We start from the raw sequence: 14,513 nt of genomic DNA, 5'->3' as shown, positions 1-14,513 counted from the left end.
ACCTTTACTAACTATTGGATTTGCAAAATCTGTACGGTACTCATTTTCCAAAATTCGCAACCACAACTAGACTATATTTTATAGAACTAACCATCTTTGATAACTTGAAACCAACTAACTAAAACAGAGCTGACTAATAATGGATAATACGAATTACTGAATCACAAACAACCTAACAAATATTGGATATAGATTCGGCATTACAAAAGGCCAGGATATCGAGCTTGCGAGGAAAGGGGTTCTGTGAATCAAAACCCACCACCGGGCTTAATCACTTTTAGTAGTGATGACTCTTAGCTAGCAATGCAAAAACAACGCACAATAGAACACCGATATCACGATTCACAGAACGGTGACACGTGTTTTATAGTTTCGCAACTAACTTATTCCGTAATGCAACTAGAACTACTCGCAGTAAAAATATTGTAACTAGAACTAGAACTACGGGATAACCAGTAGTTAATGACCGTCGACTGACTAGATTCGTAGTATGTATAAATCTGGCTGTAACTGTGTGTTCGGGTATTGTTTCAGGGCAAGATCATGAACGGGAGTGAGATTCAAAGCTATCAATGTGCTTCAACAGAAGAAGCTAAAGAATCAAAAGGAGGACAAGAGTAATTTGTGTCTCGACCTCCTATGACCAGGTACGTGAGAGCCAATATTCAATATTCATCACAAACTTGTCGGTATTGTGGTGCTGACGTGCTCTGTTTATGTATTGTACAGGCTTCGGGATTGTGTGTAGGTATGTGTGTGAGTGTTAAATTCACAATTTACAAGGTTGAGTAAGTAGATGTAGTCATTGAAGCTGTAGTTTGATATTGCGGTCATTCCAAAACAGAACGTATTATTTTCAAATCTTGTGACGTTGAAGTTCATAATCATTTAGTGACAGCCATACAGGCTCCGATTCACAAGTCAATCTTACTTTTATAGTTTCAACTCGAGTCATTTTTAATTCACCATCGAGTCATTCCGAGTCCAAGTCAGCGAGCAGAGGGTCAAGTCCAAGTCATGATATTATGACTCGAGTCCGAGTCGAAGTCATTGCGTTGACTGCTCAGTTTCGACTTAGTCTTGTTAAAACTACTTTTTATAACGATATCTGGCGATATTGAATGGTTAACATTTAAAACATATAAACTGATTTTCGCATTTTGAACAGCTTCAGATTGCATATTCAAGTACCAGTAGCAATTGTTGAAATACCAACACTGTGGTTACTTCACTATTCTTTGAAATTGCAATGGTATGTTGGTCTTGGCCGTTTCAGACTCGAGTCATATCACTTGGTCAGAGTCATGCGCAATGACTCGCGTTCAAACTGAGTCATTATACAGATTGACTATAGTAAAGTCTAGTCAATTTCGACAACTAGAGGGTGCACGAGCCCAAAATTATTATAGAATTTTTTTTTTTTTTAATTCGGCACCACATATCAAGTGTCCGTTTTAAAATTCAAAATTTTCCATTTTTCACTCCACCCTGGTAGCCAGTCCTAGTTCTAGCTACGGATTTTGAAAAGATCGTAGGTTTTAACTCGAGTTGCTAATTTTCAAAGATTGAGTGATTATACTCCTATTTCAAGTTACTTGTTTTGAAAACTTGAGTAGTTCCAGTTCTAATTGCTAGTTTTGAAAATAAGTAGTTCTAGTTCTAGTGACGGATTTCAAAAATAGCGTAGTTCCAACTCAATTTGCTAATTGTTAAAAATTGAGTAATTAAATTTCAATTTCTAGTAGCGAATTTTGAAAAATGAGTAATTCTAGTTACTAGTTTTGAAAATAAGTAGTTGTAGTTGCTTGTTTTAAAAATTAAGTAGTTCCCGGTCCAACGGTTGGTTGAGTATGGTGTACTAGTCTGCCCCCTGCCATTGTGTGTTGAACTAGAGCGTGACTATTACCGGATATCTCATGAACTACCCATCAAACCGATAACTAAACCTTTGCTGATCATTCCGATGTAGCCGCCGATTCTCAAAATATATTTCATCTCGCTTCAAGCACACCCATCCATTGCTAAGCTTGGGCGTGAAATAAACTAGAAAACCAAATCAGGTCCTCTGCAAGCAGTGATGGTCAGTAATGAAGTCATTTAAATTTTTTTTAAAGTACTTAAATCTCAAATAAGTTTTGCATACTTGTACTAATTACCGTACTCGAGTTGTTATGATTTAGGACTACTTACACTTCTACCTGAACAGTTTTCATTTTTCTGGCAAAACTGGCATTTGTCTTTCAAGTTGCTTGTAAATTGCACTTGAGTAGAAACGTATGATGTTACTTCTACCTGAGTAACACTGAGGAAAACCTGACTATTTCAGCCTGTGACTATAGGAAATAGATGAATATAGTCGGGTGCTATCCTTTTATAGATGGTTAGATTTACTGAATCTAATTTATACAACTAGGCTACTTCTAATTTTATTACAGTGGATCGCCATCAGAATATCATCGTACATAACATCTCATTTGAGAGGCTGTTCCTCCGATACATCTAAATTTCTTTCGTGAATGACGTTTGCATGACAATCTCAACCGTTCAGTCGGAATCTGACAAACATAAATGTTCGACTGACACACGAGGAGGCGAAAAGTGTATAAATTATAAATTACATTATTTTGGCAAATCCATGATTTCAGATCCGAATAGTGGCGTGTTGTCGGCAGTGTTTGAACCAAGTCACCACCTTCGAGTCACGAGTCATTTCAAGTCATTGACATTTGACTCGAGTCGAGTCAAGTCATCCTATTTTCAAAGGTGGCTCGAATTAAGTCGAGTTAAGTCAAGTCACGAGTCAAGTCATAGTTCAATTCAAGTTGATTTTTTGAAGTACGAAGCATAATTGCGTTATCGCATTTTGATACCGGTAGCTGTTTGGAAGTTGCCATTAGTTTGGAACCGTGGGACGACTATACCTAGTATAAAATACTTGTAAAAAAAGGCTTCGTATCGCCCACGCATGCGTAGAACTGATAAAGTACTCATATAACCGTATAGCCTCAATCTATAATTATCATTCAAAATAGTGATTGCTCACTCTTACATGTCACACCAGCGTATCGAGAACAATTCGAATATATGCAAGATCAGCCATTTTTATCGACACTGTTACTTGATGACTTGAAATTGACTCGAAACCTTTTCTTCGAGTCACGAGTCAAACCACATTTCTGACGCGCCAAGTCATGTCAAGTCATACGAAAAAAGTGACTCGAGTCATCCCAACACTGGTTGTTGGCAGCACCAGTAAAAACCATGATATACTCATTCTTTTCACTCCTAACATGTGTATGACTACAGGTAAACACAGTTTCTAGCTCTAGCTCTAGCCTTGCACTATCTTGTGGTTGAAGTAGAAGTAATTATGTTGTTGTTTGTGGTGTTCATGGTGTTTGTTGACTACCATGGTCATTAAAACCAGGCCAATTTTCTTCATTTCCATCCTTTAGCTGCCGACTTGTAGCACGGCCCGCGTCTGGGCTTTTATAAGACACTGCTTACACAGATGATATGACAAGGAGGGGCCTAGATAAATCTCCGACACTTGGTAGGAAGTCTGAAGTCGACCCCTTAATTTCTCATCAATTATGAGTGATTTGAGACTTGTTACAACTACTTGAAGTAATATTCAAAAGTAGAAGTTCTGATGAGTACTTGAGTGTAAGTTGTTTCATCAAATAGATTGTCTGAATGAGACGCAGGCTTTTGGTAATAATTTCCCAGTACTAGCTTTTAAAATGGCAAGAATCATCTTTTTGAGTAACTGATAATGAGCAACAGAAACGCGGATAGACAAGATTTTCGTAACAATATCCTTTTATGACAATACGGTGGCTACATTCAGGCTTGTAATAAATGGAGTCATGACTTGACTCGTCTTGACTCGAGTCGCAGAGTCAAGTATTGATCCTGATACACGAGACTTCAATCAAGTTGTATATAATGTTTGAGTCATATGACTTCATTGAGACTTGTGCAATGACTGTAGTAGGTCTATACAACTTGACATCACACATAAAGTGTCTCAAGTTGACTCGAGTCATTTTTCATTTCCATTTTTCAAGAAAATTGCTCTACTCAAGTCAAGTTGACAAAAAATTCCAATTATATGAATCATTTCTCTTCACTTCAAATCGGTAGTAATAAGGCATTACATAGCTATGTGAAAGCAGTCAGTGCTCCTCTTAATCGGAGCACATTTATATAAGAGCAGCGAAGAGCTATTCATCTTTAATGCACCTGATATTGTCAGATGTCTCTCTTTAACTGTCCAGAAAAACGTCAAGTTAGAATGAATCTTGAAAAATGGATGAATTGCAACTCATGGTTCTCAATGAGTGTAAGTTCGTCATACAAATGAAGAATCAGTGTCTTCCTTAATGAAAAAGTCATATATTCCGTTAGTCTGTTCTCTCAGTGGATACTTCTAAGTAACATTCTATATATGAAATTACTGTCTGTCATTAAATTGTGTGCCGTATGTATGCTGTTCACGGTGTGTTGAATCTTCGAATACACTGTGCTAATGTACGCTAACATGGTCAGTAGGAAGTCAGATCGCACACCCTCCAATTTGCAATTATGTCATACCTTTTGCATGTTAACCTACATTATGTGTATGGGAATTGTAATGAGAAATGACTAGGGCCATTTAAAGTCATTGAAGTCATATTTTTTTCTATGCATCAGTAAGTCGTGAAATCAATTTTAACGCAAAAACCGCATCCCTATGGGGTATATTAAGAAAGTTATGAATTCATATAAAGTCATATTTTGCTGCTTAAAAGTTATAAAGTCATATTTCTAGTATAGTTTAAATAAAAAGTACCAATTTTAGCGATGAAGCAATCAAGCACTAAGAAGCTAAAGCAGTTACTCGTTGGGGTAGCTGGTCGAATGCTGCTCAATATTATGCCGAGACGTAGGAAGGTGAAGCTAATGTAAAAAGCATCAAGAATTCAAAATGCAATCGCAACCGATCAGATGTAATCTGACGAACATCAATGTCTGAAAGACTGAAAGGCACCATATGGGTAAGTTCAGATTTTGTTTTATCCCTAAATCAATGATCTCGGATATGAGAGTTTTTCATTCTGTGACATCACCGCCAATATGATTACTTGGTTACTGTATGTAACAAAAATTCTCAACACATTGGTTAAATGTTGAATTTGAATTTGAGTCGATTTTGAATCGACGTATCTTTTCTTTGTCATTACAGACAAGGGTCTTTTTATCGATCAGATTCAAGTAATTTGCGCAAATTTGAAGCAACGACATTTTCAATTGTAGTACAAGGTGAGTTTAATATCACGACATACTTTTCAAGACACAATTAGAATTGGCAGCGACATTGTAGGTGCATTACAATTATGGTTTTGTAACCAAGTGGTTCTCAAACTTTTCAATAAATTCACGAAACGGCCCGTTTATTAAATGACCCACGCTCATTATATTAAAATTTGACAATCACTCGATTGGAATGAATAGACAAAGCAGGGTTGTAATGACTCGAGTCATGACTCGACTCGAGTCAGACTCGAGTCACGATTTTTTTGTGACTCGACTCGACTTGACTCGAGTCATTTTCTTGAAATGGGAAAATGACTCGACTCGACTCGAGTCAATATTTTGATTGACTCGACTTGTACTCGAGTCATTTCGCATGACTCGACTCAAGTCATTGACTCGGCTTATTTTATGTGACTTGAAGGTGAAGAAAGTTGCGAATCACAATGGTTAGATCAACGCATGTGACGAATTCTGTCGACATCGCTATTTGTCACCACTGCTTTCGTTGCACTCGTCTGATATCAGATATGCGCCGCCGTAAAAGCAAAAGACAATGGTACATAGTAGCAAAGAGCAATGCATTGTACAAAATCATCCAGTGATGAAGAGGTAATAGATCCTCCGCCATCAAAGTACTCAATACATTTCAATTATACAAGCAAACAATCGAAGCAAAGTCCAATTAGCGCCAAAGAAATGACTCAGATGGTCAAGTAGCCTACTTGGAAGAGACTGATAAGCTCATGTGTAGATATGAAGGCGATGATTCTTTGCATTTTTGGCCGACTAGAATGGATGAGTATCTAATGCTCTTCAGTGTGGTTCAAAATTGCTTTTCAATTCCTGCATCAAATGCGCCAGAGGAACGTGTATCCAGGGGATGTGGATTATTCTAAGGCCATGCCGCCTCAACATATATGAGAATCTCCTTTCCACTTTAGTATTTTTCAAGTGTAACTCATTGATTTGATCTGCTGTCTGTGAAAACACATAATACCCTCCGTCCATTTGACGTTTTGTTAGGTATGTGCAGTGTGCATGTGATAATAATGAATGGCTAATATTGTGTGATGTTTGTACAATAGGGCCGATCAAAAATACCTTCTTTTTTATTCTACTGGGTGGCTACTTGATAAAATTGCTACGTTGCATAAAAAGAACACTGAATCTGGCCTAATTTGAAAAAGTGGAATCAATGAAATGAGAGGAGAAAATTTGGGATTTGAAAATACATGGAGTATTTTTAGTGAGAAATGATTTCATATAATATAATTACATACTAGCAGTAAGTCGACTATTTTTCATATCCAAAATATTCCACTCAAATAACTCCGCTTCTTCTAGTTGGAATTGAGCCAAATTTTCTATGAATCACATTTTTACACAATCTAACAATATCATGAGGTAGCCGGTATATTTCGAAAGTCTCTATTTGTAATTAATGCAAAATATTTTCTCTTAGCATTGCTTTCTACTGGTTGGAATTAAGCCAAATTTAAGTTCTTTTCGATAATCTAACAATTTTAAGAAGTAGCCTCTTTTTTGAGATTCTGTCTTCATTTTTGGGAATTCTTTTGGTAAATGTAGGGCAAATTCGACTAAGACAACAGTAAATCAGCACTAAAGTAACGCTCCGGCGACTATTTCGGCAGCTGAGCAGGAAAGTTGACCTTTTTTTCTGGTCAACCACCTGATATGATGTGAAATCGAAACTCTACCTCTACACAAGCGTTTATCTGTTGATTCTTTACCAGCTTTTATCTAGCTAGACGTGAATTCGTAGGTTCTCTATCAGATAGTATGTAGACGTGAATTCGTTTATTCTCTATAAGCTATTTGTGAGCGGTCGTCGATGTGCTCGTAATAAAAACTGAATGCTTTTATTTGTGAAATATCAGACTGACAAGACAGATATTTGATTTAAAGTTCTATGATTAGTAACGTTATCGTATTGGCGGCCTGTCTCGTCTATCTGTAGCATCGGTATATGAGGCCAGGAACTGCCTGTTATCTGCCCAACTAACTAAACTTGTGCCAAGACTATGATAGGGACAAAATAAGCATGTTTGGCAAGCAAGGAATTCGATATCACCCAAGCAGGATTGGAAACATAAGTTGAACATGACTTCAATACTGTGACTTGGACTCGACTCGAGTCATAACACTATGACTCGGACTTGACCCTTAAAACGGTGACTTGGACTCGGACTCGAGTCGGTGATGAACTGAAAATGACTCGACTCGACTCGAGTCAAAACCACAAAAGTCAGATTGACTCGTGACTCGGAACCATGTGACTTGGTTACAACCCTGAGACAAAGTGACTTGAATCGAGTTATTTATGTTGGACTCTAGCTTTACACTATCTGGCGATTGAAGTAGAAGTATTTCTGTTCATTTTTAAGCAATTACAAGACTTGTTACAACCAAATTTGACTCAATTCCAACCAGTTGAAGCGAGATTCTTGCAGTAGAAAATTTGGAATACATATAAAAAATGAATTTCAAATTTTTTCTGTCCACCCCATAAATTGTTGGGTTGTCAAGAGAGATGATGCATACCAAATGTGGCTCGATTCCAACCACTAGAAGCAAACTTATTGCAGTAGCAAAATATCTAATTCCATGATTTTATAATAAATAATAATTCCAGAGTTAGCCACCGTAAATACTAATTTATTCAAACCCAAATTTCTCTACCGCAATGACTTCGCTTTTACTGGTTGGAATTGAGCCAAATTCGGTGAGTATCATCTTTACTGACAGCGTAACAATTTTATGGGGTCGGCCGAAATAATTTGAAATTTTATTTTTTATATGTTAAATTCAAAACTTTCTATTGCAAGAGTCTTGCTTCTACTGGTTGGAATTGAGCGAAATTGGGTGTGCCGCGTTGTTTTAGCCAACATAATAATGTTATCACGTAGCCAGTGAAATTTAAAAGATGAAGTTATTTTTGAACAGCTCTTTTTATCCATCTTGTTGTCTGCTGTATATATCGCTCACAATTATTATACCCATTGTTCAAGATAGCATGAAAGTGCCTCGAGATTTTATGCAATTCAACGTTATAGGAATATACCAACGAAAATGAGCGCCTTGTCTCTCACTTCAGTATAGTTCACGAGATATTGCTACTCAAGCAGTATACCGTAATTGGCGACATTAGCAAAATAGCTACTCCCTTAAGAGATCAGCAAAACGGCATTTCGAGCGCATGCTGTGTGTGCTTGGTCTTAGTTCTTGTTTGCTTTTAGTTATTAAGTCCAAGACGAAACGCGATCCCAAGACGTCTAATGATGTTCAACAAGGACGGCTGTATTGTTTGTTTGAAATCTGTCCATTTTTGGAAAACGTTTTGGCCGAGGCTTTTCCGGTGCATGGTCAGATTTACGATGCCAAGGTAGAGCTTATTTTGTAACTTGTGTCTCGTTGCATCACTGGTCGCCAGTCCGCGAGTCTTGTGTGAGCTGCGGGATTTTTAGATCGAAAATCTAGAACCAGGACTACCCACTTTTTAATCCCTGCAACTAGAACTAAAACTAGGCCTACTATAAAAAGCCTGGAGTAAGTATAACGTCAACAATCTACATTGGCAGTAGAAATCTATTGTACGCGTTTCTTGTGTGGTGTAGACTGATGCCTATTATTCTACTAACATGGTGAGCAATGTGCGTGACGCAGTCCTTGAACATGATGCGAAAAATAAGTGTCCGTAAGTTTGAACATGCAACTGGAAAACTGTACGGTATGTTACTACGTGATCCAAGTAGTCAATGAAGAAACTCATATTGAGGTGGAAGATAGCCGTAACTTTGTACTCGATTTCAAATAGATTTTCAATGTTTACGTCAAGTGTACGTACGAAATGAAGGGTCTGAAAAGTAAACGAGTAAGTAGTCCGAAAAAGTCAATTTGTTGGGCGTGTTACATGCTTTTAGCAAGTAATCGAAGTTTGATATTTCCGGAATTGCATGTGCATCGCCGTGAGTAACGTGGACTGACAAATGACACGACATATAGGTTTATGTGCAATTTTCTAAAATATATTTGGATTTTGTGATGAAGGGGTATTTCGCCCACGTGTCATGCCAATGTAGCTCAAAAAATCACGCAAGCTCATCCCCAAACTACTTCCACTTGACAAATCATCATGGTTCAGAAGTAAGTAGGCTGGTTTTACATGAAAGTGTGAAGTACAAGTGGAAGCAGTCTAAAATCATAACGAAATGTGTTGGTAGTGTAACTAGACAAGCCTACCAGTACTTGAGCATTACCAAAATCAGGATTGTAATGACTCGAGTCACGATTTTCTGATGACTCAACTTGACTCGAGTCATTTTCTCATAGTACGGAAACAGCTCGACTCGAGTCAAACTGTGTAATGACTCGACTTGGACTCGAGTCATTCCGTAATACTATGGCGAAGTCATATGACTCGATATTTTGGCAGCCAAGACCGACATTTCATTGTAATTTTGGAAAATAGTAAAGTAACCACGCGATTGGTATTCTGTTTATTGTTAGCGGTACTTGAAAATGCGATCATAAACTGTTAAAAGTGAGAAAAATTAGTATAGTATAAATGCGAACCGCTCGATATCACCGAACAGTTATAAAAATAGTGGATTGAACAAGACTGGACCCTCTTCTCGCTGACTTGGACTCGGACTTGACCCGGTGGTGAATTGAAAATGAATCGACTTGACTCGAGTCAGAACTATAAAAGTGAGATTGACTTGCAACCCGGAACCTTGTGACTAGGTTACAACCCTGACCAAAAGTAAAAATACTTCATCACTGACCACGTCAGATGTTACAAAACTAACCCATAGTATACAATGGGAGAATTCGCAGTCTCTAATATTCGCCTAGTTCATCCTTTCCCAGCCTGATTTATTTGGAAACTTTTGGGTGAAATCACTTAACGATGATTTTGTGTTGAATAGGTGTCAGGTGTATTATTTCAAATGCATCTTCTTCAACATGTTTAATGAATACACCAATACGATTAAGGGAATCGACAGAGTCACAGGCCAGTGGTTCACAACACATTTGTTAGGTTGCCTAAAAACGCTGCACACCAAATTCGGCTCGATTCCTACCTGTAGAGGCCGACACAGAGCCAATTGAAATTTATTAATTTATTATAAATATATATATATATAAATTTTTTTTCCAAATTTTACTGTCAACCTCATGAAATTGTTGAGTTGTCTGGGAAAACGAGGCAAAACAAATCAGGGTTGGGACCAAGTCGCAAGGATCCGAGTCACAAGTCAATCTCACTTTTATAGTTTTGACTCGAGTACGAGTCATTGTGTTCACTGTTAAGTTTTGATCTCAATCCGATTCAACCCACTTTTTCAACTGTGCTCTAGTGATATAGAATTGCCCACATTCATAATATCGTAAATTTCCTCAATTCTAACAGTTCCTGACCCTACTTTCCGAATATCCTAACCGATAGCCGAAATACCAATAATATGATTACTAGGGCGTTTTTTTTTTTGACATGCCAAAATTTGTCCAAATTTTGTCAAAATTGTAGCGTTAGGTCAAAATTTGTCATTTTGTCATTTTGTTAGTATCGTAGATTTTGCACTGTCGGTGAACTTATAATTTGATATAATACCGCTTTAAGCCTATTTTATAGGCCTACCGTTGTAAAAACCCATTCGTCTGCTCATTGTGAATCATAAACAGTCAAATAAAACAAATAAGAGGTAGGCATGGTGTTATGGCTAACGCACCGCAATATCCTAACTGAAGAAAGACTTCTTGTGCATTGTATCATTCTTATATTAAGAAGCGCATGATGAAAAATTGTGATGTAGACTTGTCAGAATGAAGCTACACAGTGTGTCACCAGCACCAGCAGTGTACGCACAACTTAATTGTTGGCGGCCAACAACTGCTGCAGGTTGAATGTCCTTGGCAAGCTTCTTAGTAAGAACGTGAACTTTCTACCCAAGAATATAGGAAAGTATCTCTCGTTGTACTGCAAAATATTTCAATTATTTCTACCATAATACCTATTGTAACCACTGGAATTCTTCATGGGGCCAGATTTCGTTAAAATATTGTTTTTTTCATGTAAAAAATTGCCTGTTTCTAAGCCACGAAATGTTTTTTTCAGGCCAAACTACTTTGTTAGGACAGTCAGTTCCAACCAGAAATGAAGATAAGTGGTGCAATTCTAACATTATGTGGGAAAACACCTAATTTGCATACGTTTGGTCAAAATTTGGTCAAAATTTAGATTTTTTAGGTCAAAAAAAGCCAAAATTTTTCTTTTTTAGGTCAAATTTTTTTTTTAGGTAAAATAAAAAACCGCCCAAATGATTACTTAACTATTATTCGAAGCTACAATTGGTCTTGACCATCCTAGTTTCGAGTCATATGACTTGGTTCGAGTCAATAATCAAATTAAGTCGATTTGAGTCATTTTACGCATTTGTAGAAATGACTCGAGTCACCAAAAATAGTGACTCGAGTAGAAGAACCCCTAGCACTGCTAACTTTATGAAATCCACAACATGAGCTAGAACTAGAACTACTCTCTTTTCCAAATCCACAACTAGAACTACTGCATAATCAGTAGTTGGTTGATCGCCAACTGACTAGATTGGTAGTTCGTAAGTGTGTCTGTAAACAAATGTGTGGCTGCCATTTCAGGCGAAATCCTCAACGGTAAAGAGATTCGAGTGCATCAAGCAGACTGCAGCAATGATATGAAAAGGATTCTCAATCAACAGAAGAAGAAAAATAATGAAAAGTAGGACAAGAGAAATTCGTATCTCGACAGGTAAGGTCTCGTTCCACCTGGTACATGAGGGCCGATATCCGGCACAAGCTTTTCAGTATTGTGGTGCTGACCTACTCCAGACCAGTCATCAAAAAAAACCTAACTTGTATTCAAGGCAAGTGTGCAACTTGAAATCAAATATCGGAGGCTCATTTCAAGTAGACAGCTGCTAGTGCCTTTTCGATATCATGCTCGTTACATGTGAGTTTATTGAAGTTTACGCGAGCCGAAGTCCCATTAACAAGCTCTAACTTTATTCTGATTGTTGAATTTCTTTTCAAAAGACTACAAATTTGGTGTGGGCGAGACTCTATTATACTCCCAGATGTCTCTAAAAGATACAGTCAATATTTAGCGGTCGGTTGACCAAAGAAAGGTCAACTTTTTGGCTCAGCTCCCGAAATAGCCGGTGAAGCGTTATTTCAGTGCTGATTTACAGTATCTCGGGACAAAATCTCCAAAAGTAGGACATTTTCAAAAACCTTGAAAATGAGGCCAAATCCTCGTAAAGGATGTATGGTAACCCTATGTAACACATGGGTCGCAAAGGGTATAATATTGGGTATACACGTCACCGAAGCGGTCTGATAATTGGCATGTAAAATTTGTGGAATTTCTTAAAATGGTTTTTATATATCCAAGGTCACTGTTTATCTCCGTATCACAAGGTATCCAGCTCAAATGTGCATATATTTCTTGTTAGTTTTGGAGTGATATCAAAGGGTCCGTAGGAAATTTCTCAGTTAATTAACGTTCAGATACTTGTTTTCAAATTGCATGCTGTTGTCGTCATTACGTTCTGTGTTGACGTTGATTTTTAGAAATTATTCTATGAGGAGTGCTTTGATAAACTGGGTGCAGGCTTTTCCCCAGAATTTACATGCCATTTTAGGGGTGCATATTATACGTTGAGGTGTATCATCCCTGGAAAATTACGGTATGCTTGTACTCGAGATTGTATGACGATACTTGTACTTGAGCACAAACAATGACTACGTGACCACTTTGTAAGCTATAAGAAATAGATCGATATTCTCAGTATAGCCTTTGTAAATTATAATTCTCTAACTCCTGTACTGTACTGTGTTGCGATGCCATGAAAATTGGCGATATTTTTCACCTCCAATGGCAAATACCGATTTTTTTTTCAAGCTGTGATAGACCCGATATAGTGTTGACCCCTCGTTTATTTGCAGACCGAAAACGATGTGGACGCAATGCAATGTGATGCAGCGTTCTAAAGAGAATGAGACCTTGCCAAGACAACATCCAAAAAGGCCGAGATGGTCCAGATAGCCCTTGAAGAATCGTGGAATTTCACTACTCTGCTCGGAAATGATATTGACCGGCCTGCTGGAACTGCCTGGCAAGAGAACTGGAAAACACCAGAATGGTGCACCCCTACTCAAATTCTCATCAATTTCAGCGATATGAATCAGTTAAAACTGCACATGGACAGATCGTGTGAAACTGTATCATGCCATTGCTAGCCTACATTAGTTAGTGTATATCTTGCGAAAAAACATGACCAGTAATATGTGAAAGCTATGATAGACTTTTCGAATAAGGTTTGACGAAATTCTACCGGACATTTCGATGAAATTTGACAGTACAATGGAAGATAGAAAACGGTGAAGTCGTATTTCTTTCACAAGAAACACAAGAGTCAAAATAGAGTTGATAGTTTCAACGTGACTCTGCATTGCACAAACATGTGATTACATTGTTGTGATTTATAAGGTGGGTTATCAGAAGTCTGCCAGTAAGCCATTGTTATCACTGAAAGGCCAGAATGGAATTGGTGGCTATGTCACGCAGGATTTTCTGTTTAATTACTTGATTTAATATATGTAGAAAAGCTCTCATCACGAAGGATTTATTTCAAAAAATGAACCGAGATTCCATATAGGCTGAAAGGTATCGGAATTTACAAATGTAATCCTAATGTAGCTTACCTCAGAACTCAGGACAGTTTCTTATTATAAATGCGCTCGATACTGCACATCACGCTAACAGAGAAGATTGCTAGGCAAATTCGTCTCTTCCTTGTTACACGACACGGTGGTATTAACCTTTCATAGTGGACGATTGTCAAAGCAACACCATAAGTGTCGATGCCTGCATGTTTTGGTTTTGCACCATCAACAAATATACTATACAGTATACACGTATGTTGTTTAGAAAAGATTGCTGTCCACTGGACAATTGAGAAAACTTTCTTCGTAAGACTGATTGACAAATGATGTTTTGACAGCTTTTGAGCTAAATATCAGAGATGAGCATGGATTAGGATTAGGTTTTGAAAAAACAGGATTTGTGAAATTTTGTCGGATTTGGATTAGACATTTTTTTCAGAATGGATTAGGATTTGGATTGGATTTACCTATTTTCTAGGAGATTGAAATGT

At 37.6% G+C, this 14,513-nt stretch overlaps 2 protein-coding genes and 1 long non-coding RNA gene across 4 annotated transcripts in view; 2 read left to right on the top strand and 1 right to left on the bottom strand.

Moving 5' to 3' along the window:
• The window catches only part of LOC145448941 (uncharacterized), a 507,956-nt gene that overhangs the window by 269,779 nt on the left and 223,664 nt on the right, over positions 1 to 14,513 (bottom strand). The gene's annotated exons all lie outside the window — the stretch shown is intronic.
• The window catches only part of LOC145444558 (uncharacterized), a 199,573-nt gene that overhangs the window by 23,554 nt on the left and 161,506 nt on the right, over positions 1 to 14,513 (top strand). The window lies entirely within an intron of this gene.
• LOC145445285 (uncharacterized) lies at positions 4,881 to 13,650 on the top strand. 2 transcript variants are annotated; one of them, XR_013916980.1, is made up of 5 exons: positions 4,881 to 5,039; positions 5,228 to 5,304; positions 8,556 to 8,701; positions 11,977 to 12,106; positions 13,303 to 13,650. XR_013916980.1 is itself a non-coding variant. In XM_080323503.1 (5 exons), exons 1-4 carry the CDS (start codon positions 5,010 to 5,012, stop codon positions 12,034 to 12,036), a joined length of 312 nt encoding a protein of 103 aa, XP_080179629.1. In that variant the 5' UTR covers positions 4,881 to 5,009; the 3' UTR covers positions 12,037 to 12,106; positions 13,303 to 13,650. The 2 variants fall into 2 exon arrangements, 1 of the variants encoding a protein (XP_080179629.1); XM_080323503.1 differs by having other exon boundaries at positions 4,881 to 5,043; positions 5,233 to 5,304.

The sequence above is a fragment of the Botryllus schlosseri genome, chromosome 1 (genome assembly GCF_051294905.1).
Source record: "Botryllus schlosseri isolate E-star chromosome 1, Bs_hap1, whole genome shotgun sequence".
Lineage (NCBI taxonomy): Eukaryota > Metazoa > Chordata > Ascidiacea > Stolidobranchia > Styelidae > Botryllus > Botryllus schlosseri.
The sequence above is the reverse complement of the archived record's forward strand: the minus strand, read 5'-3'. Positions and strand labels throughout refer to the sequence as shown.

Coding starts and splice junctions, on each gene's coding strand:
- LOC145445285 (XM_080323503.1), top strand. CDS start 5,010: ATGTCTGAAAGACTGAAAGGCACCATATGGGTAA. Junction 5,305..8,555: donor ATTTTCAATTGTAGTACAAG/GTGAGTTTAATA, acceptor GTTTGCTTTTAG/TTATTAAGTCCAAGACGAAA. Junction 8,702..11,976: donor GTCAGATTTACGATGCCAAG/GTAGAGCTTATT, acceptor CTGCCATTTCAG/GCGAAATCCTCAACGGTAAA.